At 53.7% G+C, this 26,541-nt stretch overlaps 13 protein-coding genes and 1 non-coding gene across 14 annotated transcripts; 5 read left to right on the top strand and 9 right to left on the bottom strand.

Moving 5' to 3' along the window:
• Positions 1–52: 52 nt before the first annotated feature.
• On the bottom strand, positions 53–2,518 carry HMPREF1541_09296 (uncharacterized protein; the record flags this gene model as incomplete). Its single annotated transcript, XM_008713970.1, has 3 exons — positions 53–64; positions 124–2,383; positions 2,433–2,518. 3 exons carry the CDS (start codon positions 2,516–2,518, stop codon positions 53–55), a joined length of 2,358 nt encoding a protein of 785 aa, XP_008712192.1.
• Positions 2,519–4,014: 1,496 nt separating this feature from the next.
• Positions 4,015–6,513, top strand: HMPREF1541_09295 (uncharacterized protein; the record flags this gene model as incomplete). Its single annotated transcript, XM_008713969.1, has 1 exon — positions 4,015–6,513. The coding sequence occupies one exon, from the start codon at positions 4,015–4,017 to the stop codon at positions 6,511–6,513; it is 2,499 nt and encodes an 832-aa protein (XP_008712191.1).
• A 236-nt stretch (positions 6,514–6,749) lies between these two features.
• On the top strand, positions 6,750–7,358 carry HMPREF1541_09294 (60S ribosomal protein L27a; the record flags this gene model as incomplete). Its single annotated transcript, XM_008713968.1, has 3 exons — positions 6,750–6,781; positions 6,888–7,086; positions 7,140–7,358. 3 exons carry the CDS (start codon positions 6,750–6,752, stop codon positions 7,356–7,358), a joined length of 450 nt encoding a protein of 149 aa, XP_008712190.1.
• Positions 7,359–7,759: 401 nt separating this feature from the next.
• On the bottom strand, positions 7,760–8,893 carry HMPREF1541_09293 (uncharacterized protein; the record flags this gene model as incomplete). The annotated part of the gene is made up of 1 exon (XM_008713967.1): positions 7,760–8,893. One exon carries the CDS (start codon positions 8,891–8,893, stop codon positions 7,760–7,762), a length of 1,134 nt encoding a protein of 377 aa, XP_008712189.1.
• An 875-nt stretch (positions 8,894–9,768) lies between these two features.
• HMPREF1541_09292 (uncharacterized protein) lies at positions 9,769–10,632 on the bottom strand (the record flags this gene model as incomplete). The annotated part of the gene is made up of 1 exon (XM_008713966.1): positions 9,769–10,632. One exon carries the CDS (start codon positions 10,630–10,632, stop codon positions 9,769–9,771), a length of 864 nt encoding a protein of 287 aa, XP_008712188.1.
• A 398-nt stretch (positions 10,633–11,030) lies between these two features.
• On the top strand, positions 11,031–12,545 carry HMPREF1541_09291 (uncharacterized protein; the record flags this gene model as incomplete). Its single annotated transcript, XM_008713965.1, has 1 exon — positions 11,031–12,545. One exon carries the CDS (start codon positions 11,031–11,033, stop codon positions 12,543–12,545), a length of 1,515 nt encoding a protein of 504 aa, XP_008712187.1.
• A 96-nt stretch (positions 12,546–12,641) lies between these two features.
• HMPREF1541_09290 (uncharacterized protein) lies at positions 12,642–13,920 on the bottom strand (the record flags this gene model as incomplete). Its single annotated transcript, XM_008713964.1, has 3 exons — positions 12,642–13,041; positions 13,109–13,623; positions 13,702–13,920. The coding sequence occupies 3 exons, from the start codon at positions 13,918–13,920 to the stop codon at positions 12,642–12,644; spliced, it is 1,134 nt and encodes a 377-aa protein (XP_008712186.1).
• An 805-nt stretch (positions 13,921–14,725) lies between these two features.
• HMPREF1541_09289 (uncharacterized protein) lies at positions 14,726–16,444 on the bottom strand (the record flags this gene model as incomplete). The annotated part of the gene is made up of 1 exon (XM_008713963.1): positions 14,726–16,444. One exon carries the CDS (start codon positions 16,442–16,444, stop codon positions 14,726–14,728), a length of 1,719 nt encoding a protein of 572 aa, XP_008712185.1.
• A 258-nt stretch (positions 16,445–16,702) lies between these two features.
• Positions 16,703–16,818, top strand: HMPREF1541_09288. The gene has a single exon (XR_573430.1). It is a non-coding gene; the product is annotated as a 5S ribosomal RNA (ribosomal RNA).
• Positions 16,819–17,924: 1,106 nt separating this feature from the next.
• On the bottom strand, positions 17,925–19,802 carry HMPREF1541_09287 (uncharacterized protein; the record flags this gene model as incomplete). The annotated part of the gene is made up of 1 exon (XM_008713962.1): positions 17,925–19,802. One exon carries the CDS (start codon positions 19,800–19,802, stop codon positions 17,925–17,927), a length of 1,878 nt encoding a protein of 625 aa, XP_008712184.1.
• A 480-nt stretch (positions 19,803–20,282) lies between these two features.
• On the bottom strand, positions 20,283–21,269 carry HMPREF1541_09286 (phosphoglycerate dehydrogenase; the record flags this gene model as incomplete). Its single annotated transcript, XM_008713961.1, has 1 exon — positions 20,283–21,269. One exon carries the CDS (start codon positions 21,267–21,269, stop codon positions 20,283–20,285), a length of 987 nt encoding a protein of 328 aa, XP_008712183.1.
• Positions 21,270–21,523: 254 nt separating this feature from the next.
• On the bottom strand, positions 21,524–21,990 carry HMPREF1541_09285 (uncharacterized protein; the record flags this gene model as incomplete). The annotated part of the gene is made up of 2 exons (XM_008713960.1): positions 21,524–21,925; positions 21,973–21,990. The coding sequence occupies 2 exons, from the start codon at positions 21,988–21,990 to the stop codon at positions 21,524–21,526; spliced, it is 420 nt and encodes a 139-aa protein (XP_008712182.1).
• Positions 21,991–22,431: 441 nt separating this feature from the next.
• Positions 22,432–23,571, top strand: HMPREF1541_09284 (uncharacterized protein; the record flags this gene model as incomplete). The annotated part of the gene is made up of 3 exons (XM_008713959.1): positions 22,432–22,455; positions 22,510–22,935; positions 22,987–23,571. The coding sequence occupies 3 exons, from the start codon at positions 22,432–22,434 to the stop codon at positions 23,569–23,571; spliced, it is 1,035 nt and encodes a 344-aa protein (XP_008712181.1).
• A 302-nt stretch (positions 23,572–23,873) lies between these two features.
• On the bottom strand, positions 23,874–26,525 carry HMPREF1541_09283 (threonine-tRNA ligase; the record flags this gene model as incomplete). The annotated part of the gene is made up of 1 exon (XM_008713958.1): positions 23,874–26,525. The coding sequence occupies one exon, from the start codon at positions 26,523–26,525 to the stop codon at positions 23,874–23,876; it is 2,652 nt and encodes an 883-aa protein (XP_008712180.1).
• Positions 26,526–26,541: the final 16 nt, after the last annotated feature.

Genomic DNA, 26,541 nt, shown 5'->3' with positions numbered 1-26,541 from the left:
AACGTGTCTCGTCCTCATCTGAGACTGAAATATCATGACGGTGCGATAGCAATCACATTACGATCTGCACATAATCATTAGCACATCAATAACACCACAGGGGCTCATGTGGCAGCCACTTACACAGTCGCCTTTGTCCTTTTTGTTTGGGATGCCCATCTCATCGAAAGTGCTGGGCCCTTGCCCTTGCGTTACCTTTCCGGAGGCTTTGGCCGGGACCTTGCTAGGTGCAACCTTGTTCGGCTTCTGAACCGGCTGCGGCGTGCTAGGTTTCTGCGGCGGCCTCTGCGTTCCTTGGGAGCCTGAAGTCGCCTGCTGCTGTGGAGGCGGCTGGGGACGCGCATGTTGACCGGGAGGAGGTCGCATCTGGGAGCTAGGAGGCGGACCCATTTGGCCGGGCGGCGGGCGCGGGCGGGGACCCTCAGCGGGGTGAGGAGGCCTCGGACGGCGGTCCTCAAGTGGAGCGGTAAAGCCGAGGTTGGGGGCTGGTGAGTTCGTGTAAGGACGTTGGTCTTGCGGATGCATGTAGGGGGAACCCGTGCCAGGGCGCTGCATTGGTGGGCGGCTGCCTGAACCTGGGCCTGGGCCAAAGTTGGGACCTGGCCCTGGACCATTAGGTACATATTGCTGCTGAGGAGGCGCCGAAACACGGCCACCATGGTAATTGTTTGAGTATTGCTGAGGCGGTGGACGGCCCTGAGGTGACATAGGGCCTGGACCGGGTGGGTAGGCTGGAGCGGCGCTTGATGGCCGCAGGTTGGGATTGACTCCAAAAGCGGATGTGGGACGGAAATCTGGGCTGGAAGAGGATATGGGCAAGCCAACAGGCCCCTCGGGGTATGGAGCAGAGGAGTTAAGATTGAGACGTGATGGGTCGGGCATGGTGATTGATGGAGAACCGGCAGCCAAGTTGGTGCCATGGGCTCGAGATTGTTTAATCCGGTCCAGAGCGGTGGCTTCGTGGTCCTTCCTAGAGAGAGTCTTGGAACGCTTGATGGCGTCTACACGGCCGGCGGCATCTGGATTACCTGAGTCCGCGGCCTTGCGGTACCATTCCTGAGCTGTCTGATAGTCGGACTGAACGTAAATGCCGACTTCATAAAAGTAGCCCATAGCGAATTGGGCAGTACCAAGGCCACCGACAGCGGCTCGCTGAGCGTATGTGAAAGCCATTTCTTCGTTCTTCTCAAAAACACCTTCTTGGCCACACAAGAACCATTTGCTGATTGCCATTTCCGCTTCGGTCTCGCCCTGTCTGGCGGCTAGAGCATTATAGTGCAGCGAGAGAGCCGCATCGAACGGGCATGCTAGTTCCCCCAACTCATAAGCAGATGCCATGCGCACCTGAGCTTTTGAAAAGCCCAGGTATGCAGCTTTCTCGATATTCGTCTTTGCAGCGATAGTGTCGCGCGGGCAGAACCGCTCAGGTACGCTGACTTGACCGAGCTCTCCTGCTTTTAGCATGCCGTAGACATAAGCACCTTGAGGGGCATTTTCGTCGGCAGCTTCGGCGGATTTGTAGATGAGACTGATGCCGTATTCATAATCTTGGAATTGCCCGTGCTGGCCGAGTAGGGTCATCATTCCCAGTCGGTAGCATGAGGCTGCGTCTCCTGCATCCACTCCACGCTGATAGTACTTGATCGCCTTCAGCGCATCATTCGACGACTCAAACTGCATGCCAATGCGATAATGCGCCCTAGCATAGCCTCTGTCCGCCGATCGAGTGTAGCAATGAAACGCTTCTTTTTTGTCAACTCGTTCGCCAAATTTGCCAAATTCCAACCATGTGCCTCGAAGGAAGTCTGCCTTTGGGTGGTGTTGATCGGCTAAGAAGTTGACAATCTTGGTTGCATCGTCTCGCAGTTGCCGCTCGACCCTCGGAGTTCGGGGCCGCGCATTCTGGCTCTGGGATATGCGTTGCTCGTTTTGCTGGGAGATGTCGACGTACTGAAGGGTATCTGCAGCCCAAGTCAATTGGACGTCTGGGTCATTGCAGGCGAGCACTGCTTCCCGCGCCGCTTCGAGTGTAGCCTCTTTCTGCTCGTCGGTCGGGGGAATGTTCGCAGGAGGGTTTCGAAGCGTCGGAAAGGGAGAGAAATTAGGAGCTTCTGGCAGACCAGTCGAGTACTGTTGCTGTTGTTGATATGTCTGTGGAGACGGCTGAGAGTATACACTAGCACTTGTAGGTGTAGCATCGGTGTAGCTGCTGCTGGTGGGAGAGGCAAATGATTGTACTGTAGGCTGGTACGAGTCTATCCTGGGTGGCTGGTGTTGCTGTCCCCAGCCGTTAGTCTGTTGTATCCGCGGCGACCCCCGCCCTTGAGCAAGCTGCTCCATCTGCGCAACGTTGTGTGGCATATTGGTGGGGTGGTCGTTGACCCTGCAGTTTGTCAATAGACCGCAGGTCAGCAGCAGAGTGCCAAACTTACCGGTGAGGAGCAGGCTGGACGAGTTCGGGCATGTAGAACGAGTCATCACCTCCTGGCACAAAGGTCGCACCTGTGTTGTAAGACATATTGGACAGGCAGTGGCCTTAGGCGCAGGGGTGGTTAGTATCTAGGCGAGGAGGCTCGGTAAGGCCGGTTACTGGTCGGCGGCCGAATTGCAGGGTGGGTTTGCAGGTTGATGCTCCTTGTATGCCGCTATGCAAAATATGTTCAGACCGTATTGCCGTGTTCTTGGCCGGCGATTGAAACACAGTGTTGAGGATGGTGGTGTGGCAATGGAGTGGTAGTCTTGGTAGGTGGAGGGGTTATTAAGTGACGATCGGCGCAGCAATCTCGGTCAGGTCAGACACGGGCTGGGCATGACTTGAAGGAGCGTTGGACAGTGGAGGAGAGAAGCAAGTCTGTTACTATTGAAGAGTGTTCCCGCCCCATCGGGCACAAGCAATAGTTGTAGTAAAGACGGATGGAGGTTGCCATCACAAGGCAATGCACACGAGGCTGCGAAGCTCAGCCCCATTCCAATCAGCACGGATGGAGAACGGTCCTGGCTAGGGGGCGCAACCAGGCCTACGGGCGATCTCGTTCATATTGCAGGAACCCTGGAAGCGTGGCAGAGCCAAAATTGGAAAAGAGGAACCCGGGTGCTTCTACACGCTTAGAGCCACTCGGAAACCACGCCCGAGCAGCTGCATCAAGGGCGCGCGCAGGCGGCCTTAGCCATTAACTCCCTGTCTACTATTCATCACTTCCACATCATAGCAATCTCTGCTGACGTTGGCATTCACCTTGTTATTCCGAGCAGGTTTTGCAGATGGCCTGACTTGTAGTATATGATCTAGTTGATGATCAAACACATGGCCATCCGCTGCCATGCTTACGATGCGAGCCGCGCCTCTCCGTGGCCCTGAACTATAGCGATGAACTGGGGGCGGTGGGCTGGGCAGGAGAACTATTGGCCCCCGAGCGGGTGTCACAATGTCCGCCTCAGCCTTGCAACATTTTCATACAGTTAGTGCTTCCCACATCCAACAGTGCTGAACGAGGCGAGTCAGCATGCTCACCCGAGTTCCCGACGTTCGCTTGTGAAAGTCTATCTCATCAGAGGCTGCTTGGTAGTAGTATCAGGCCGAAGATGTAGGCGTCGAAAATATGTTGAAATGCGCTCTAGACATCGGTCCTATCTCGGGCAACCCCGCCGGTAGCACTGCGGCGGCGTGTCATTTCAAACGGACGCGTCGCGGGTTTTCCGTGGACGCGCTCGACAATCGTGATTATGCCCATTTGCACCTTACCAGCATACAAATCATCAGAACGAAAGTCCTAAGCTGTGTCGGATTCCTTTCTTTCCTTTTCCCTGGAGGTCATCTTTGGTACCACTCCTGGACCCGAGTATCACTCGTTGCTACCTTCTCGCGCCAATTCTCGACACTGACGTGGCCTTGCCGAATGGAAATTACTGAGGCGCAGCAGCAATAGTCTGTGATGAAGCCCCATACGCTTTCACACCATCCGGATCTACCGAGACACTCTCGGTGCAGAGACTCCACTTGCTGTTGTGAGCACGATGAAGCCTAGCGACCCGAAATTTCGACACCCATATGACCCCTACGACATCCAATTAGGGTTTATGAGTAGTCTCTATGATTGTATCCAGAATGGCCAAGTCGGCATATTTGAGTCCCCGACGGGCACAGGGAAATCTCTCAGCTTGATCTGTGGCTCCCTGACGTGGCTGCGGGACCACAAGCGACGTACGCTTGAGGGCGAGATCGAGGGTGATGCTACTGACCCAGACGACTGGCTCGCGCAAGCCGAGAAGCAGAACCGTCGCAAAACGCTCCTACGTGAGCGAGAGGAGCTCGAAGCTAAGCTTGCGAAGGTTAGATGGGAAGAGGCAAGGCGCAAAGACCTCCAGGCCAATGGTAGACCACCGAAGCGCCCCCGACGTAACAAGGAAGGGCCAGATGCTGAAGATGAGGAGCACTTCATGCTCGAAGATTACGAATCCGACACAGATAATCACAAAGGCACTCCCATCGACGACGGGCTGTCAGCGTCGACGCGAGTCCTACTGGAAAAGCTGCGTGGCCCAAAGCTGGTGGAGGAGGAAGTAGCGCAAGCGGATGAGCTGAAGGTGATCTTCTCTTCACGCACTCACTCGCAGCTGACACAGTTCGTGCACGAGCTTCGCCGGGTCAAGCCACCGCCAGGTATGCCAATTGAGGAAACAGAGGTGCAGGATGTGCAGCAGAGTGAAGCCGTGAAACATCTAGCACTCGGCTCCAGGAAGAACCTTTGCATTAACGAGAAGGTAAGTCGCCTAGCATCTACTACCGCAGTCAACGAGCGGTGTCTCGATCTGCAAAAACCTGGCATAGCAAAGGACAAGAAGTGCCCGTATCTACCAACTAAGGACGACCGGGAAGTACTGGATGCGTTTCGGACTCGATCAATTGCACAGGTGCGCGACATCGAAGACATAGCAAAATTGGGTCGTGAGATGGAAATCTGTCCGTACTATGCTTCTCGGCCAGCCATCGCTCCAAGCGAGGTTCTGACTCTACCCTACCCTCTGCTGCTACAAAAGTCAGCCCGGGAGGCTCTCGGCGTCTCCGTCAAGGACAACGTCGTAGTGATTGACGAAGCACACAATCTTATGGACGCCATTGCTGATACCTTCTCCATAACACTTCGACTGACGCAAATCCAAATCGCTACACAGCAGGTGACAGGTTACGTTCAGCGCTTCAAGAACAAGCTGAAAGGCAAGAACAGAGTATATGTCACACAAGTGATCAGGCTGCTAAACTCGATAACTGACTGCCTGGGAAGAATTGGGGAGAACCTGCAAAGGCAAGACGTCATTGTCACTGCCAGCCAGCTCATGTCGGGAAAGGGGGTTGACCAGATTAAGCCCCACAAGTTGTTGCAGTACTTACAAGAGAGTAAGCTTGCGTACAAGGTCGAGGGCTACACTGAGCTTAAGGACAAGGATAACAAGGGCGGCCAGCACAAGGGTCTTCTGATGCACTTCCAAAGCTTTTTGGCTGCTCTCATGAACCCTGACGCTGAAGGCCGCTTCTTCGCTAGTCGGCAAGATGGAAACGTGGTTGTTCGATATACATTGCTCGATCCGAAGGAGCACTTTCGAGAGATTGTTCAGGAGGCCAGGGCAGTCATTCTCGCAGGTGGGACAATGTCGCCAATGTCAGATTACGCCGACCACCTGTTCTCGTATTTGCCTCCGGAAACCCTCAAAACCTTTACCTTCGGTCACGTCATACCCGAGGAGAACATGTTCGCGCGATCGGTCGCACATGGTCCCTCTGGTCTCGAATTTGATTTCACATTCGAGAAGAGAGGGCTGGAGACAATGATTTTAGAGCTTGGGAAACTGCTGCTTCGAGTGGTCAGCTCCGTTCCTGGCGGTGTCGTAGTCTTCTTCCCAAGCTACGAATACCTTGCTCGGGTGGTGAAGATCTGGAAGATGCCAGTCAACACGGAGCCCCTGTTGCAGGCTCTCGGGAAAAAGAAGCAGGTCTTTGAAGAAGCCAAAGGCGTGTCAGTCGACGACCTGCTCAGGGACTATGCCCAAGCTATCGACAACGGCACGGGCGGCCTCCTCCTTTCCGTGGTTGGCGGCAAGCTCTCCGAAGGCATCAACTTTTCAGATAGCCTTGGGAGAGCTGTCGTCTGTGTTGGCCTGCCGTTTCCCAATGCCAACAGCGGCGAATGGAAGGCCAAAATTGACCACATCGAGTCGGCGAAGATGTCACAATGCAAAGAGCAAGGTTACCCAGAAAATGAAGCGAGGCTCAGAGCCAAGGCGGCGGGCAGAGATTTCTATGAGAACGCTTGTATGAGAGCTGTCAATCAAAGTATTGGCAGGGCCATCAGGCATCGCAACGACTATGCTGCGATTCTTTTGGTGGACAGACGTTTCGCAACGGAGCGGATTAGAAGCAAGCTCCCTGGGTGGATAAGGGAAAGCATGATCGTCAATCAAAGGCCCGGCTGGGAGGCGACCGAAGTTGGTCTACATGCCTTCTTCCGTAATAAATGAAGTGCTTGATCATTCAGAAGACAACGACTCTCGAATTGTAGTGGAACGGCGTAGTGGAAGAGAACTATGTGATTGGCCAACTCATCAAGGCTCCGCGTGACGAGGCGGCAGAATGCCAAGCCACACGCCAAGCCGCGACTTCCCACTGCGTCTCGATTTTGACAACGACTTTTCGGACTGCACCTGCACGACCCTTTCGTTATCCCACCACATCGACAACCTCACAGTCAGTCAATATGCCTACCAGACTGACCAAGACCCGCAAGCAGTGAGTCTACCCGAATGCACGATGCCGTATTTTCTACCACAGGAGCGCGCACGATCGCACGAATATCCTGCGCAAAGCGAACACAATGCTAATAATTCGTTCACAGCCGCGGTCATGTTTCCGCCGGTCACGGTCGTGTAGGCAAGCACCGCAAGCATCCAGGTGGTCGCGGTATGGCCGGTGGTCAGCACCACCACCGCACCAACATTGACAAGTACCATCCCGGTTACTTCGGTAAGGTTGGTATGCGTTACTTCCACAAGACCCAGAACAAGTTCTGGAAGCCAACTATCAACCTCGACAAGGTGAGATACACACTGAATGAAGCGCTACATGACAAGATTCTGACCGGTGATAGCTTTGGGCCCTCGTCCCCACCGAGACCCGCGAGGCCTACGTCGCTGAGAAGAAGACCGACACCGCCCCTGTCCTCGACCTCCTACCTCTCGGATACTCTAAAGTCCTCGGCAAGGGTCGGATACCCGAGATCCCGATCGTCGTTCGGGCCCGTTACTTCTCCAAGGAGGCAGAGCGCAAGATCAAGGAGGCTGGTGGTGTCGTTGAGCTCGTTGCATAAAGCGTTGATTCTGCTTCAGTGGGATACGGACAAATGCAGAGAACGGTCGCAATGGCTGGCTCTGACGGATTGCATGATACCATAACGACGACAAGGCAGTCGGATGCCGCGCCATGTGAAGCCCATGAGGCGGAAGTGGTAGCTCTAAAATGAAACATCAATCACATGAGCATGTTTATGTTCGAGCCTTTGGCTCCGGGTCAACTATATGTTGACTCGTTCCCATCTCTCGAGGGAATGCTGCGTCCATTCTGGACTGAGCATCGCCCTTTTCTGGGGTCCTCCTTTTCAGTTTTGCTCGTAGATCCTGTAATTTTGACCTGGTAAGTCTATCGTAGATCGCAGACCGTGGCGTTTATGCCTTTGCAGGCTTCTATCACTCTAGAAAGGCTCATATATGCCTATATTTTCGACCTTCGTCGCTGCCGGCCATCGGCTTCGTCCATCGTCTCGTTGATGAACGGGAGCATTTCCTCAACCATGCTCGGAGGAACCTCATGACCATAGCCTTCGGCCACTACATCCTTTAAATGCAGACCGCCGTCATCGAACCAACCGCCCTTTGCCGTGGCACTCTTGAGCCAGGTTAGGAACGGCTCGCTGAACTTGTAGTTGACCAACTTGTCGGCACCGCCACTCAATATCAGCAACCTCTTCCCTCCAAAACACCTCTCCATCTCCGGCCTCACCCTGCGGACTTCCTCCTCACTCATGGTCCTCGCCCAGTCCTCCTCGCCGGGAGCGGCCCCCCTGCCCAGCACCTTGGAGAAGTACGACGCAGGGTCTACCCTATCTATCGCCTCCACCAACCCCTGCGGCCAGTCCTTGCTGCCCAAGAACCCTTTCCCCTGCCCCTCGAGCCAGCACGCCCTCTTGCTCAACCTCGCGCGATCCACCATCAAGCGCGTATAATCCGGGCACCCAATGACCACAATCGCCGCACTGAAGCGCTCGTCCCTCATGACGAGGTGCCACGCGGCGTGGCCGCCCAGACTGATGCCCATGACCATGTTCCTCGCGATTCTGACCTTGCCCTCGGGAAAAGCGTACGCGGCCAGGTAGTTGAGCAGCAGACTCGTGTCCTCGGCCGTGCCCGCAAAGCAGCTGAACATGTCCTGCGCGTGGTGCTCGTTGCCGCTGCGCCACGCCTCGTTGGCCAGCTTGTCGACCAGGCGCGTGCCATGGTTGCGCTGGTCGAACGACACGGCGATCAAACCCGTTTCCTTGCCGCCGGTGCCACGGCCGCCGGCCCCGGTCTTGAGGTGCGCGTAGTAGTTGGTGATGATGTGGGCGGCGAAGGGGGCCATGCATCGGTGGTCCTGGAGGCGGGGGTGTAGGAGCCAGAGCACGGCGACTTCGGTGCAGGAGGAGGGGAGTTCGGCGAGGCCGTGCACGTGCGTGAGGATGCCGGCGATGTGGAAGGTGGTGCTGGAGATGGCGGGGGGTGAGGCGATGGAGTGGGAGACGCTGCTGTTGGTGGGCTGCGCGTAGGTGTATTCTACCGGGTTGGGCGCGGAGGGGCGTTTGGGTGGCATTGCGGTTTCGGTGGTAAATGACCAAGTCCAGTAGTGGACTTTTGGAGAGGGAGGGAAATCGCACCTTTGGTCGGATCTGCTTTCTGTTATGGGAAAGACAGTGTAGGGGAGAGTACACTGGTCTTTGGCGAGAGCAAAGACAGGCTTGCTTGGGGAAAAATTAGTAGAAGTCGAGGAGAAGATATCAGACCTCCGTCATATCACTGCCTCCGAGAAAGCATTCGGGGAAGACCCCAAAATCACCGAGCGACCGAGGTTCGAAGAGGGGCCGAACAGAACGGGGCTAATAATGCTGATTTCCCAATACGAGCTAGCGCGTTCACAAGAGGTCTAACTCTCTTCGGCCCGATCCCTATGGTGCGACCCCAGTCTCAACAGCATCAACTTGCTCTGACAACTGCTATATCATCGACCTAACCATCTTGACTACCAGACGAGACTACACTCAAAGCGTCGACATCGAGGTTTGTGCTCCGGCTGCCCTCTCCGGGATGCGATAGTCATATAAAGAAGAACTTATCGTCAGTGACTGCCCCTCGTCCGCCAATGGATCCTTTCGACACCTCCAATTGACGCGAAAAAACTTCAGCCTAGAGGGACGATACGGCATGGTCTCGCCCCTTCTATGCCGCATCTAATATGGTCTTCATATGGAACGTACTTCACATGGCTCATGAGACTGCCAGTGACGTTTGCGCCTCGAGAGCATTACTATCGGCTCAGATGTGCTCGCATCAGTCTCCTAGGAATTCCTCAATACTGTTGAAACGGCTGATCTTGTAGCCAGGGAGATGTCCGCAGGTGCCGACCTCTGGGTGACATTATGCTGGGGATGATGCACGATTTTGTGCCGCCAGTACAGCTCCTTTCCCCGGTTAGCGCAACACCCACTCAGGACTTTTGCGATACTCACGCCGATCGAACTCCAGATTGAGCCGCGTTATCTTGTCCTCCAGCGTATCGATATCCTGGCTGAGATCCCGATCATTTACAACAGGTAGAATCATTCGAATCTCTGCCGGTTCCTGGTGGTTACGACGGAACAGTCGCAATATCGAGTAATTCTTCCTCAGATTCCCTTCCACGGTGCAAGTCACGAAAAACGGCTGTGAGGGGTGTCGCACGACCAGGGCTGCTTGCAGAGGTCCTGGACCGTCGACTTGGGGGTTGTATTTGTTCGATTCCCAGATCCAGCTGGCCCCAGTATAATTGTCGTGTTCATCGAGATCCCGGTTGCTGCGGAAGATCCATGACCGTGCTCTTTCCATCGACCGCTCGTGCCCAAACCGACCTAGGGAGAAGCTGATTGCGCCAGCTCCTCCTCCAGGTTCGATCGAGTAGCCTCTAGTGTGGTGTTGATTACGTGGTGTGCCTGTGACATGGGTAGGTGACGGATTATTGATAAGCCAGAGCCGTGCTCGCCGGCGTGATCGGCTGCCAGCTCTATCAGGGTCTTGCTCAAGAAACTTAATTTGAAGCGTGAGGTCTTTCAGCAGATATCCGGGTGGTTGGTACATGACAATCTCAAGAAAGAATATGGCAACATTGTGATCCGCCTGCTTGCCCCATTTGGTGTCAGACGCTTTCAGACAGCAGCTGACCCTTGCGCGCCTGATGTCCGTCCGGGCTAAGTTACGTGGAGGCGCTCCCGGGTCAGTATCGATCTCCTGAACTTTTCTTCGAAGCTCGCCATACCTTTGGCGATGCCTTCCGATCATAGGTGGTGCCGGGTTCGGCATGGCAGCGCGAAAGAAGCTGAACTTGAACTTGGACAGAGAAATTCGATGGAGGGGCGAGCAGCTGAGTAGAAAGCCACCGACCTGCCAAAATACCTATCTGGCCAATGAATGGTGCCACGTACCGAGACTCATCCATGGCAGGCGGGGTTTGCAGCTGCATCGCCCTTGTGCGGCTTCGTAGCTCCTACTTCGGCGTGCCTTCCCTCGTTTCTTTAGCTTCAACATCTGTCTTATCCAAATCGATCTGCTTCAGTTTGAGCTTGCTTTCGATGACCTTGTGGCGTAGGACAACGACGCAATGACAACTGCTTGCTCCATCTCATTGCACATACAAACCAGGGTATATAGTGGCCGAATGTTGAAAGACTGGAGCGCAAAACCTCACTTTGACTATCATCATGTGTTTTAGAGATTCTGGTGAGACCTCGGAAGCTCCTGTAAGGATAAGGCGGCGCCAGCCCACTAATGTTGGTGGTTGGTCGAGCTCACCACGATCTTCTTACCCTGGACCCATCAGCGAGCCAGGTGACAGCAACTCAAGACGAAATACATCAGGAAAATCAAGATCGCGAGTCGTCTCCAGCTATGATAGAAATAGAGGGGGGAGGGCACCCGATGAACCATTGCAGGATTTACTACTACCGACGAAGACCAAAAAAGATGGCACCTCGAAAAAGGCAAAGAATCTACAAGGATCCGTCGCCGAGAAGCGACCTTCCGAGTTTGAAGATATCGTCTTCAACATAGAACTCGATCTTGAAGAAGATGTCGTTGCTGAGCTTGAGCAATTCGTTCTATTTGCGCGCCTTGGGCTCGATGATAAATGCCATACGATGTTCAAGGAAACTCTCGAGCCTTACACTTGGTGCTTTCCAGTGTTTGCTGAGTACGCGGAATTTTTGGTTCGTACGATGAATAGAGAGGCACTGCGCCAGCTCCTCAAGAACCCTGGCACAAAAGCCTTTGCAGCAGATGAGCTAGAGCTGCTCATGGTACTTGAGCCATTGTCTCGCTTGTCAGATGATACAGATAAGAACCAGCAGCTGGTCAAAAGGTTCGACGAAAAGTATCTGCCGGACTGTCCACGGCTTCAAGCGATGCTCAATGCCGAAAGAGACAAGCACAAATCGAGCATGGAATACTTCAGCGGAAGTTACAAGGTCGACGATCAACGCAAAAAGCAGCCGGAGGAGTTGAGCAAGCCCGGTTCCGTCAATCTCGACACTGGAAAAAGCGCACAGGAGCAAGCTTTTGAGACCTATTGTGCACTTAAGGCTTCTGTGAGAAGTGTGAAGCACGTTTGGAAACCCCTGATGTCTTATCATCAAGAGTCCTTGAGGGAGGGAAACCTTTGGCAAGCTCAAAGCAGCTTTGTGACGCTCGTTAAGAACATGCGTCCTCTGCCCTCACTCGACCCGATGTGGTCTGAGTTCGGGTCTACCTGTAACCGTCAGACTCCTAACGACTCGGCAGAGGTTGATCTCTCCTTTGTGACTGCTCTCAACGCCTATTGTGAGTACAGAATTTGGGAAGTTTACAAATCAATGCACGAAATGGATGACACGCAGCGGTATCATGAGCGTCCAACAATCGTTGGACAGCTCACCAGCTTATGTGCTGCACTACTAGATGGTGGCAATCGGCTGAAGCGGCAGCTAGATGAGGTTGGCGAAGCTCAAGGTGGATTGTTTGAAGCATGGAGAAAAAACAGTCTTGGACTCTGTAAATGTGTACGCACATCCATCGAAGCACCGGAGACTCAGGATTGGGAATTTCTTGATACAGCAGAATGGTCGGCTGGATCAGAGATGTTTAACCACACAATGGATCATGAAAGCTGTGTGGCGCATCTCATCGACGCACAGAATTTGCTCAGCCGCATCAGGATTGTTCGAGCGAGCCACATATACTAGTATTCTATACAAGAAGCATCGTCGGAAGCGTGGCGGCCACCTAGCTTGCCTCTCCCTAGTAAGCGCAGTATGAGTTACATACACACTGTTGCGTCCTCACGCGATCTGGTGAAAGAGGCACCTCAACTCGCCCTTCTCAAACCAAGAACGATCTTTCTTCCAAGCATGCACGACGATATCCCTCCCATGGCGAACCACTTCTTCCACTTGGTCCGCAGGGAGCCAGTCGCTGACTGTTATGAGACAGATCAAATGTGAGCCAATGTACAGAGCAGTACGAAACGCGGACTCTTCAGTCACTTCGCCGTACGCATTGACCAGCCCTTGCATGATCCACAGCGCCGGTTTGATCGATTTATACATCCACAGCGCATACAGGTCGACTACTACATGGCCGAGATCCGTAGTTGGCACGCCCAATTCAGCCATCTCCCAGTCGACGATGAAAACGGGTATGTTGTCGTGTTGACGCAGTGGCGCATCAGGTAGCACAATACTGCCACACGAAGTCAATATCTGGAATCCCCTGGTGCGAACGATCATGGGTCTTGAGCTTTGCTTACTTGCCGATGGCGAGATCTCCGTGAATAACCTGCAGCTTCCTCTCGTCCCGCAACTCCGCGGCGACCGCCTGCTCGACCTCTTCCAGGACCCCCTTGACGTCGCCCAAGATAGCTGGATATTCTTTGATACGATCGTGCAGCCACAGAAAGCTGACCCAGTGCCGGATGCGCTGCGCCTCAGCATTTTTCGCAACCGTCTGCCTCAGCTCGGCCTGCTTCGCGGCCCACTTGACAAACCGCGTGAGCCACGTGCCAATGGCCTTGCCTAGTTGTTGAAACTGCGGCTCTAGCGACACCGATGACTCGGGACCTGACGACGTGAGGTGGTGGTCTCCGAAGAGATAACTCTTCAAGGTGGTCCCCTGTGGGAGATACTCCAGGAACTGGTTGAGGTTCTCCTCGTCGAAGTGGATGAACTCTGGTGTCCTGACGGTAAAGCTGAAGGAATCCGTCGCCCCCGTCCCGCCAGTAAAGGGACGGTGGGTTAGGCTCTTGTAGCACTCAGACTCGATTTGCTGTTGGGGGACAGGTTAACTTTAGCACACCATTAAAGGGGCGGAACATATTTTGCTATCCTGGGGGTCTGTCCTTACACATCGGAGAAACTCAAGCTTGAACTCGGGTCTGGTCTTCATATGTCTTTCCCCGTGCTTCACCAGAACTTCTGTGAAGCCGTTCTCGAGCGGCTTGACTAGTGTTGCATGATAGTTCCAGTTCACAGTACCTCCCGAGATGGGCTTGAGGGCCGAGCATGCCAAAGTAGTACCTTGGAGACTCTCAAGGACTTTGGCGTCTATTTCGCTGGTGTCCATGTCGAATTGCGACTGGGACTTGTCGGCTAATATTTATTGATTGCTAAAGGAAGCTTTGTCCAGATGTTGACGAGAGGCCTGCCTCAGTCTACCGTTTGAGCAATCCTGTATAAGCAGTGCGGGCTGACTAGGCCTCTTGAACTGCATGACGTTGATCTGTTCCGCAGCTAGTAGTACCATGCGCCATGTTCGCCGATCAGTTCTCGCTTCTCCAGACCTGTTTGTGGCCGCCAAGTAGCAAAAATACAGTGTAACCCTGATCCCAATTGGAATCGATGTTAAGGCCACCCTGCTCAACATCTTATCAGAGCATGTTCAAGGAGAGGCCTTGCCTTGGCCTCCGTAGCACTCGGGCTTCCGGCCCCCCGCTCCCTGCAGACTTCGTTTAGGGCCTCGTCTATGCCCTTGGCAATCTCTCGCGAATGGATTCGCTACCATAGGGGCGAAAAGATATCTGGATGCGGTTACAGAGCTGCCTCAAGCGGTTGCCTGACCTGCCTTGGGTGCAACCTCCCCATTTCGCCCTATGATGCTGTGTATCCTTGTAGCCTTATCGAGCCTGGACTATACGTCAAACACAGTCACTGTCAAAAGGATACGCCCCGTCCCAAGGACCATATATCGAGTCCATCTACCTGCTGTACTTCATCAACACCCCTGACCATGATCGGCTGATCTTGACACAACTCAACGGAGGACCTCCGTTTACATTTTTTCTTCCTGGCGATCCGCGGGTATCTAACCATAAAGGCAAGTCTCGGCCAACACATGGGCTTCCGGAAGTCGAAGGTCATTGACTCTGCAATCATGCTGACTTGTCTGGCTCGACCTCAAGCCACCCATCCTCCACCGGCTCCATCACAAACAACGGAGCATCTTCTGCATCACAGTCCTCCACGTGCTCTCCGCTCGGGACCTCTTCGTCCAATCCTTCAACCTCCGCCAGCAAAGGCAGCTTGTCAGCCATCACGGCCCGCAATTGCTCAACGTTCTCGTCGTACTCCTTGCGCTCGCCCTTTCTGTAGCCGCGGAGAGTCAAGTGTTTCAAGTTCCGGGGCAACATGTCGACCAAATCTGTTGGTGGCTTTGGCTGCGGTTCCTCCAAAGGACCATACATATCTCCGAGTAGTAGCTTTATACCAATCTTCAGGCTCTCCAGGTTCTCAAAGTCGGCCAGGCTGCCAATCGTGCCGTTGTATGTTTTTGTGTCAGGCAGATCGCGGGAAAGCAGGGGCAAGCCTCGTGCTTTGCTGTCCTCTTCTTCGGCCCTCCACTCCGGTTCCTCACGATAACGATCAAGTTCTAATTGCAGATAGTCTTCCTGCCGCTCGTAGATGCCAACGCCATCCTCCGCGTCCCCGTCCCCAGACATCATGCTGGACCACCACTGACAATCTGCATCGATATCGATACTACGCAGAGTAGCCTTCTGCTGCTCCAGGCACTTGCCTAGGGATTTGGGAAATACTGCAGAGAAGCTGCCGTCATTTGTTGCCCGACCACCGGCAGTGAAAGTAATGTTTTCGAGTGCGGTGGCCAGGCGGATGAGGCTGCACATCGTCGCGCTGCCAACGTCGGAGTTGGTGACGGAGATCGCTCGAAGGCGGGAATGTCCCGGCGGAATATGGTCGAGTTCACTCCGGCCGCTTGAGAGCGTAGTGGCTGAGAATGACTCTATGGACGGAAGTCGATGGAAGTAACGAATGGTTTCAAGAGGATTGATGTTGCGATAGAACCGTTCATCTTCTAATATGCTGTAGCCCTCACTCCTTTCGATCAGATGTACGTCCTTGAGACTGGCGAAGATGGGAATAGTGCCATGAGAGACCCAGCGGTGATTAACTGTGGCAAGAAACTCCGCAAAGATATGCTCGGGTTCTGTGACACGGAGGATGGTCAGGTTCGGCGACAGGCTGCAGAACAGAATAGTCAATACTCTTGCGTACTGCAGCCGCCGGTTTCTGCGGTTGTTGTCTCTCTCAAAGCGACGAGGATCGCAATAGTCCAGCGGGTTTGCTTCCGCTTCCTCTGCTTCGGACACATCGATGCCGCGAGTTTTCCAGATCAGTGCCTCCATTATCGCCTTTTCGAGCTCAACTCCAAGCTCAATGGCCTTCACGGCTTCCATGACCTTCTGCTCATCATTCGAAAGAGTCTCCGGCAGGGCTATTGGCGGTAGTGGAGCGTCGCTGCCATAATCATAACGCCGGGTATCAAATGTCAGCTCCTTGAGCGACAATGCGTGCTCCGGGTTTTTGACGAAGTCAATGAGGACAGGAAGAGCTCGATCGAGGTCTTTAGCTGTCCGAAGACGGATTCTTTGCCATCTTACGAAGTGCTTCACCTCTGCACGGACGCGGTCTCTGCCCGCAGTCGCCTGTAGGCTTAGTAGATCTGCATATTGCGCGTAGACTAGCGCAATTACCAAGACTACAGCTGCAACTGTCAGACCAAAGGTATTGCGAGACCTCGAGCTACTTCTCTTCTGCTGCTCAGGTGTGCTGTTAAGGTCTGGTGCTGTCATGTAGGTGAGCTGTGTGTACGGATGGTATGTGAAAGTATGATGCTGGTTGCACCTGCAGTGTGTGCTAGTTTCTCATGAGACACTGGTCTAAGACTAGGCAGATGGAAGCTGTTCGTTAGGTGGCAGCTGAAGGCTCGGGTGTTACAGAGCAGGTTCCGCTACCGGCCTCAAAGCCGCCCGGGGCCCGTTACCAATCCTTCAGCGAAATTGATTGCAAATAGTGTACTTATCTTGTATAACAACAGAAGTCTTTCGCAATCGACCACAGGCTGCGGAAAACAGGCCTTCCCGTCCGCTCAGGCAACTTAAACCACAGGCCGATCAGTTAGTAGTTGAGTGGGTGACCATCAGCGAATCCTGATTGTTGATTGTTTTTGGCTTTTTGGAAATTTTTTGGCTGCAGTCTGATACCGCCAAGACTGATATCGCCAAGATTTTACTGCCTGCTTTGCAGCAAGATAGATTAATCACCTTACCTTAACGTCCTTGCGCGTTCTTTTAGTGGAAGGGAAGGCAGAGAATGCTCTGTCCAGAACCAATAGACTGGGCTGTGCAAGGCTTTCTCTCCGCAATCTCTATGGCATTGCAGTTTTGAAAGTAGCTGAGAACGTAAGTGGTTGACACAGAAGTCCAGTCGTCGAGGTCATGCGATCACAACAGCATGTCTTGACGCCGGTGCTTTCCGAAAAAGAACCCGAGACTTTGGTAGCTTCGACATGCTGTGGCTCACGACAACTTGCTGTACTCTTCTAAGTAATGTAGCGGAAGTCCATCTTCGTAGTCAAACGTTCCTCCTCAGAGATGCCTTCGATCTCTCGGTGAACCTCTTCAGCCATGATCTGGCCTACTTCGCCCGCTGCCACGATCTTTTGTCTCGTCCGTTTATACAATGCGCATGACCGCGCCCAGGAGTATGCCAATACTCATTCGTTGACCGCCAGTGGCAAGATTGAAAAGTCGGGAATTGCCACGAAGTGGAAAGTGAACCCTTCCGATCACATCAGACCCGTCGGCCATCGTGTTGGGGTCTGCCCTCGTTAGTGTACATGCTGCGGGCTGATGTCAAATAAAGTGTCAGAGTGGCTGAGTGAAAAATAAAGGCTGAGATTGCATTACAGCCTCGGCCGAACACCAGATCAGGCAGCCTGCAACCTGGGTCATATACACCGTGATACACCAAAGGTCTTGGCTCTGGAGTAAGTTGTGCAACAGGTACGGAGCCGGATACTCATCTCAGTAATTCAGTCGCCTCGGGGAGATGTTCCGCGGAACATAGCCGGCACAGGGTCTTGCCCGAGACCCGCTAGAGATGCGTTCATGCCCCGGAGACTGACCGGGACTGATACAACATAGGGTCGTATTCAACTGTTGTGAAGAAGACGCAAAAGTAGTTGCTACTTTGATCTGTCCTTTTCGTACGTTACCGACGCGACTCAGCAGCTTTTTCCTTGCCAACTTCTTGTCAACACATCAGACTTGATCAGAAGATGTTGGCATAATTGTCGCTCGGTGTTGTCACAAATCCGTAAGCAAACGAGTCGAGGCCTCCAATTGGCAAGCTCTCCACGTCACCGGTGGTGAAGTTCATCAGATCACAATTGACATCGAACGGAAATGCGGGCAGCGCATCGATCGGCATTTGCAAGTCCTGGTTTGTCGACTCGGTCTGTGGTTTGGGGGCGGGGGTTCGTCGATCGAGATTGCGAACGATGATATCAATGCTCCGCTGGATGCCCGGAGTTCCAGCCCTGACCGAATAGAGTGCCCGGAGGTATGTGTTCACTCTGGTTTGGGACCCTTCAATACCATCGTGAAGATCCTGGAGGGCAACGGTAGCGGCTGTGTATGAACAGTATGCTATCAGATATGTGACGTGGGACAGACCGAACGACTTTTCGAACGAGAGGATGAGCTCTTCACACTGCCTTGCCGCATCGCGACAGATCGTCTGGCATTGCGAGTTACTGCGGAATGGCCTGTGTAGGAGGATGAGCGTAGTATAGTAGAGCATGATCTGAGTCAGAATATGCGGAGGAGGGCATTGATCTGGTACGCTCCCGGCTTTGAGATGAGGCGGTGTGTCTTTGTGCCATTCTTCGAGTCGCTGGCGTGTCTGGTTCACGAAGTAGGTGATTTGCTGAGGTCGATTTTTGGCGTAAACAGTGATCAAAATGTCATGAATGATGACCACGAGCTTGCAGAAGTTCTCGAACGCCGAGTAAGTATACGAGAACATCGGCTGCCAGGCACTGAGGGTTTCCGCACCATAGGGAATCCATATGCTTTTCTCGGTAATTTCGTCTACTACTGGGGGAGGGAAATTCGGTACTTCAGGCAGCGTAGGTACTCGTCCCAGGTAGAGGCTGACGATTTTGTCCCAGGTGTAGCAGGACCAGGCTAGCTGCTGATGGACACGATCGAGCTCGAGATCGGATGGCTGTCCTTTGGTTTTGGTGAAAATGCCCATGTCCACGGCCATTCGGAATGCCATTCCACTGTATAACCATGCTTGTGAAATGCTCCCCTTGCCCATTTCCCGAGCACTGAGCTGCAGAAGTGCTTGGACAGTCGGAATCTTTGGTTTCTGGTGGAGCTCTTGACCGAGCAACAGGCGTACCCGAGCAAATAGCTCCTCGCTTAAAGCATGATCCGTGAATCGAGTGGAATGCAGACATATCACACACAAAAGCAGCTCGGAGGCATGCAGACCCCCAGATGCAGCATCTCGCACAAATTGCACGCGATTAGAGAACAAAAACATCGGTAGCACCCAGGTCCAGTGAGTTTTAAGCAGATGCTCAATCCTTTCTTCTGGGAGGCGCAGCTGTGTGGCGCAAGCCTGCACCGCGGACTTCTCCCAGTACTGGAGCTGTTCCTCGTTCATTGTCGGCATTACTGCAGTGAGAGAAGGCGATCTCGTGGAGTTCTCCTCATTTTGACCGGTTACTGGGTCCTCAACAGCAGATGTTGATGGATAATGTGGAGTTTCCTGGCTGGCGGAAGTGACAGTGTCAACAGGCGATCGATAGGCGGTTGTTCGAGATGCTGTAGGACTCGGTACCTCCATAACAACGCTCGCACCATCTGAAACATCGTGCTGCTGATTGTCTTCGCGTTGTATATCGAGACCTTTCTCGAGCTGTGCGATTCTCTCTGCCATTGCTAGAACCTGGCTCATCGGCGGTGCCTTGTCATACTGGCACTGCTGAGAGTAGGCTTTGCAGATGCCACATTCAGGCTGTGCGCCGTCGCATTTGACTTTTCTGGTGCGGCAATTGTGACATGTGAGGTGGTAAGCCTGGCGCTTGCCGACACGCTTCGCGATGGACTTGTTTAGATCCTTGCGCGCCGGAGGCATGATGGACAATAGACCTAGAGAAGACTCCGGTAGAAGAGCATCTGTGGTGGAATTAACGACCGATGGTCTCCCCCCGTCAACTAATACGAGGGCTAAGTCCAGCTAAAGCCCGTCGGGCTAGACTTTGTGCGCGCAGAGAGCGAGTTCGCGGAACAGAGATTTAGATCCCAAGAGCAGCTATCTTCTCCCCTACAATACCTAGTTTTCCGGTCGACGCGCAACATCGCTGGCGAAAGATCGATAAGAGTTGAAATGTTGTCGGTCGAATTCCGAGGGGTTTTATTGCCAAGACAACATCGATGCCAAGACAATATCGTCTCTACTACCTAGTATTCACAATTCAGCTGTGCTCAGCGTCCACGTTGGTATGGAGCAGATCCCATTCCCTGAGCTTTGATATTTGCAGGGGATGATACATTGATCTTACTTCGCGTCAAGTTTTCTATGTTCAACTTGGTAGGAGATGTTGCGCATTGGGCTCTAGGCTAAAGATTGATGCTCACCTCTGCCCGCGATGAGGTCAAGTAGTATTTCAGCTGCCCTTCTTCCACTCATTGCCTGATTCTCCTCTGTTGAAGCACCAACATGTGGTGTCAGGACGACCCGTGGATGTGTAAGCAGTGTTTCACCGTAACGAGCGCGGCTGGGAGGCTCATGCTGCATGGCATCAAGGCCGGCACCAAAGAGCTTCCCAGCCTGTAGCGCTTTCAGCAAAGCCGCCTCATCCACTACACCACCCCTGGCACAGTTCAGCAGGATTGCATCGTCCTTCATTATGGCAAGTTCCTTCTCCCCAATCAGATTCGTCGTCGATGTGGTGAGTGGAACATGGAGCGATACCACATCAACAGCTTTCAGGAGATCGTTCAGATTCTGAACGCGTGTGAAGCCCTCCAACCCGAACAGGTCGTGCCAGGCCTCTTCTTTCGCGTAAGGATCGAATGCAATCAGTGGTCCATTCATTGCCCCTTTCCACTTTTTGGCCAACTCGGAACCGATAGCGCCCATGCCAACAATACCCAGAGACTTCCTGAACAGGCTCTTTCCGAGCATTTGGCTACGAACGACCTTCTCACCATCACGGATCTTGCGATCGAATTCTGTGACGCGTCTTGCAACGCAGAGTGCCAAAGTCAGCGTCATTTCGGCGACAGATTCGGAGTTCAATCCGGGCGTATTGAAGACTCCGACATTTCGACTCTTTGCCGCTTGCAAATCGACATTGTCGACGCCGACACCTTGCTTGACAATGAACTTCAGCTTAGAATTGGCACCTTCGAGGTCTGCAGCATTGATGCGAGTGTCGCTGCGTAGGAGAATGCCAGTTGCGCGCGGCAGTGCATCATCTTTGCTTGCCTCAGGTGGCAGAATGACGTCCACCGAAGTATCAGCCTTAAGCAGCTCAATGGCGGCCGGATGGTAAGGATCAAGTACATAGACCAATGGCTTCTTTCCAGCGCTCCCCATTATGTCGGTAGGGTAGAGTCGCTGAAGTCGAAGGCGCTTACGCTACCTCCTCATAGAGCCCATCTTATGCTCGCTGACTGCGGGGATGAAGTGCGGAGACTTCGGCAACGGTCCCCGGAAGGTGGCCGAACAACTGCTTCAGTCGAACGGGTCATGGTCCCGTCTTGCCTCTTGATGGCACTATACCGACAGTCCAAGATGCAACGACATGCCAGCTCCAGCTGAAACAACGCAACAGGTAACAAAGACGTCGTTCAACTCAGGCGAAAGCGGCCCTTCAACCGCGCCATAAAAGACGAGAACTTTGTTCTTGAGGGCGCCTCTTCAAGCTCCTGCAGTAGATCATCATAGTGTGTCTTGCGGCTCTCTGGGTATCGAAGCTGTTGAGGCATTGGGAACTTTGTCTCGTAGCGGTTCTCCAAGAGGGAATACAGAGCATTGGCCTGTTTCATTTCTTTCTGCTCGTCGAGTTTGGGCGGAGGTGCAGCCGAGACCAAAGCCTCATTCCCTTTGACGCTGGTGGCTGCTGCGTTCAGTGATGGGTTTGTCAATCGGTCGAGGCGCCTCTGCATAATTGCTTGGAAGGACACGCTCTCCGGGCGAACTTTGTCGATAGGCCATCGCTTGATGATGCGCGCCCAATGTTTTAGGGCAAGCTGTGACAGTTAGCAAAAGCGACATTCGCTTGGATAATGAAGCATACCGATTGAGATGTTGCCATGCCAAAGGAGACGTCGACGGAGCGTGATTGATAAAGTTATGCAGAATGAACCACAAGCATCGAGCTCGATTTAATTCAGGTCGGGTCTCAGTCCATGACGCGACTACACTTTTTTGACAGCCTCGCGTTGCCCGTGACAGCCTTGGAACTCGACAAAGAGGACTAGTCTCAATTTAGAACCGGCTTTGTTGCACGTGATCGATTCAATAATCACCCCGACCCGAGACGAGGCGCAGTCGACCCGATTCCGAGGGGCGAACGATCGCTGAGGCGAATCAGGCCTCAGGCTCCAGATCAACCACTCTCTTTCCACCGCTTTCGAAAGACCGACACCCAATATACTTCGATTCATTTGTGCTTCATTTCCTACGGCTACTTTATATCCCTCTTGTCCCTCTCCCTACTTCCCCGAGAGTGTCTCTACGGTTACTGAGGCTCACCATGAGCTCTCAGCGGTACCAGCCGGTACGCTGCCCGCCTCACCGAACGCTCGCACGATCGGCTACTGACTCTCTGCAGATCCATTCACACGATGACGACGATGTCGAAACACCTATAGCCACGTCCGGCAACCAGCATATACCTAACTCTCCTCCACCGTCTTTCCGCTCTCGCGATTCTTCGCCGACGTCTCGCCGATTACTGGATCAAGACCCCTTATCAAACGAAGGCGAGCGCGATCTACAGGATGCCTTTGGCGATGGCTCAGACGATGAGAATGAAGAGGACGATAGACAACGCCTGATGAGAGCCAACCCCAGCGAGGCTCAACGCAATGCGGCCTCCTCAAATTCGACATCACGACCCGAGGTAGAGCGACGGGTGACCGAACTGCCCGCTTTCCGCCCGCAAACCCGGGTCATGGAACAGCCAGCAAACGATGGCGTCTTTGCTAATCTCGGCGCCAAACTCGAGCGTGGCGAACAGCTCGACGAGAAGCCTCCCGTACGTTGAAACCCAACCCTGGCACGATGAATCTGTACTAACTCTCAATAGACTTATGAACAGGCTGCCGCTGACGCCACCCCTCCCTATTGGGAGACCACCATCTTGGCTCCCGGCATGTCCTCCGACGAGGTCTACGTCGATGGCCTGCCTGTGGGCTCTCTGTTTTCCTTCATTTGGAACGGCATGATCTCGATGTCATTTCAGCTCGTGGGCTTCCTACTCACTTACCTCTTACACACTACGCACGCAGCCAAAAACGGTTCCCGGGCTGGTCTCGGTCTTACCCTTGTGCAATACGGCTTTTACATGCGCTCTGGGCCCGACCATCCGGAAGGCAACCCTGGACAGTTCTCCAATTCCTCACCACCAGACCCTAACAGTCACAATTTTGATCCCAACAACGTAGATGGAAACCAAGGCGACGGCAGCGACGGCGACTCTGGAGTTGGCGGTCTTACAGGAATCGACTGGGTCTCCTATCTTTTGATGATCGTTGGATGGTTCATTCTCATCCGAGCAGTCTCGGATTTCCTAAGAGCGCGAAAAGCGGAGCAATTGATATCGTCAAGTCCCAGTCGAGGACTCCCCGTGCCAATCATCGCCGAGGGAGAGACTCCCGAGCGCACGGCATGAGCGTTTCGTCAGAGCATCGGAGCGAAAAAGGGATTAAATTTTGCCATGACGGCTTTCCGTACTCGTGTATGAAAGACATCTTCGAACATTTTGCAACCGTTCTTTCATGACGATGTCATGGTTTCTTCAACCTGTCTTTCTGTTTACCTGCTTCTACTGAATTGATCACCCGCATCGCTGGCTACGTAAAGCATCGCACCTCTCCCCGGGAAGGCAAACATATTGCCTGTTCAATTCCCGCTGCTCCTGACGCAAGACCCCATACTGGCCGCAGCACCAAGCTGACCTTCCGCGCCACCGCTTCAGTTGGACATCTCAATCCTGTTCTCCAGCTTCCGCTCGTCTCGCAGCTCGACCAACCGCTCCAGCGCCTTGTTGAGCGGGATGAGCTCGCCCATCTTCTGCGTGGCGGGGTCGTCGCGGTTGCGGATGTTGACCGTGCGGGTCTCTTGCTCTTTGGCGCCGACGACTTTTGGGGGACACAATTTATCAGCATTGGAGTCTAGGAAAACGGGGAGAAGGAAAGACATGGGGGGGGAGTGTGTCAACTTACCGAAAATGAAGTTATACTGGTTCAGTTGGCCGGAGCGAATCTTCTTCTGCAAGGTATTGCCTGAGACGTCGATGTCGCAGTACAAGCGCGCCTTGGTGAAGAGTGCCTGGATCTCGCGCACGTAGTCTTCCGCGCCCTTCATGACGGGGATGACGAGGATTTGGCGCGGCGACAGCCAAAATGGCCACTTGCCTGCGAAGTGCTCGCACAGGACGGCGATGAAGCGCTCAAATGAGCCGATAATGGCGCGGTGGATCATGACGGGACGCGCCATGCCGGCGCCAGGGCCACTGGAGTCCTTGTTCTTGTCGTCGGCAGCGGCCTCTTTGTCGGCGGGGGCGGCGCCGTCGGCGCTAGAGGGCTCCGAGGTGCGGTACTCGAGCTTGAAGTTGGCGGGGCCTTGGAAGTCGAGCTGGATGGTGGCGCACTGGAACTCGCGCTGCAGGGCGTCGGAGATGGTGATGTCAATCTTGGGGCCGTAGAAGGCACCGTCACCCTCGTTGATCTCCCAGTTGTCGCCACGGAAGTCCTGCAGGGCCTTCTTGAGCTGTGCTTCGGCTGCGTCCCATTCGGAGAGCTTGCCCATATAGCCTTCTGGACGGGTGGACAGCTTAAATTTGAAGGGGAAGCCAAAGAGGCCGTAGACATAGGTCATAAAGTCGAAGAGAGCTTTGATTTCGCCCTCGACTTGTTCAGGGGTACAGAAGATGTGGGTATCATCTTGTTGGAATTTCCGCACACGGGTGAGACCTGAGAGCGCGCCGGACGCTTCGTTACGATGTAGGACGCCGAAGTCACCGACTCGCCAAGGGAGGTCGCGATAGGAGTGCTCTTCGTTCTTATACATGACGCAATGGCCGGGACAATTCATGGGCTTGAGAGCAAAGACGCCCTTATCTTTGTCTTGATTCTTGAGGTCTGCAACGGGAGCACCGGAGGGCTTAGCATCGGCGAGTGGCATGGGGTCTGCGGAGTCGTCTTTAACTTGCACACGGAACATGTCGTCTTGGTAGTGCTGCCAGTGGCCGGAAGTCTTCCACAGGTCGACATCGTACATATTTGGGGATTGTACTTCTTGGTAGCCACGGTCCCAGTATTGTTCGCGGAGCATGTGTTGCAGGGCATTGAAGATACGAGTGCCATGTGGAAGGAGAAAGGGAGATCCAGGGGACATCTGGCTGAACATGAAAAGTTTTTGCTGCTTGCCGATAAGCTGGTGATCACGCTTCTTGGCCTCTTCGAGGAAGTGTTCCCAGTCCTTAAGCTGCTGTTTGTTTGGGAAGGCAACGCCATGGATGCGCTGGAGTGAGTCATTCGCTTGGTCGCCCAAGAAGTAGGCGGAGGAGTTCTTCATGATCTTGAAGGCTTCGATCTTGCGGGTATTCTGGATGTGAGGTCCCTGGCAAAGATCCACAAGATCACCGTTGCGGTAGACGGTAGAGGAAGTTCCGTCAGGTACGAATTTCTCGATGTAGTGCATCTTGTACTTGCTGTAGCCAAACATTTTGCGGAGGTCTTCCTTGGAGACTTCAAGGCGCTGGAATGGCTGCTTGTCCTTGACGAACTTCTTTGCTTTGGATTCCAATGAGGGCCATTCAGACTCTCTGACAGCGACTCCAGGCTCGAGAGCCATGTCGTAGAAGAAACCCATGGCTGTGGGAGGGCCGTGGGACAGACGGCAGCCATATTCGTGCTCTGCACATTCACCCAAGACATGGGCAGATGAATGCCAAAAGACGTCGCGTCCTTCGGGATCTGAAAAGACAAGATATGACACCTTGCTGTCCTTGGTCAACGGTCGATCCAGATCCCACAACTCGCCGTCTACCTTGGCTACCACGACTTGTCCAGCACGGTCCTTGGGCACGTGTTTCAGGAGGTGACCTGGAGTCGTCTCCCATGCCTTGCCGTCGAGGGCAGTCTTGCTCTGCCCCTCGGTGGTGAGTTCGATTTTGATCCCAGGCTTGTCTCGTGACTTGAGATCCTCTTCGTTGTCCTTCCAGAGTTGGTCAAAGAGCTGGTTTCGCTGCTGGATGAATTCTGGTAGAGGCTTGGGCGCACCGCCCTTGGGTGCTGCTTGAGTCGACATTTCTTTTGGCCTGCTTGGCAATTTCTTACTTTGCGTGGGACTTGACGGTGTTTTTGAGGTATTGGATGAAGGGGGGGATGACTCAGAAGCCGGGGCGCCGTTTTGAGTCACCTTGTCGTTCTTCAAGGTGCCCCAAAGGTCGTGAGGCTTCAGCGAGATGTTTCTCTTGTGGCTCATGGCGTAGACGGGCCTTGTCAGTGTGGACACAGTGGTAGCGGAGAGGGCGTGGTGGTGGATACGGTGTGAGCCAAATGTGCCAATCACGTGCGCTCCGAAAATCTGAAATCTGCCCGCAGCGCGGAACTGCAACATAGAGAATCGCTTTTCT

The sequence above is a fragment of the Cyphellophora europaea genome (assembly GCF_000365145.1).
Source record: "Cyphellophora europaea CBS 101466 unplaced genomic scaffold supercont1.10, whole genome shotgun sequence".
In the NCBI taxonomy this organism is placed as follows: Eukaryota; Fungi; Ascomycota; class Eurotiomycetes; order Chaetothyriales; family Cyphellophoraceae; genus Cyphellophora; species Cyphellophora europaea.
Note: the sequence above shows the minus strand (reverse complement) of the source record. Positions and strands in the feature narration are given on the sequence as shown.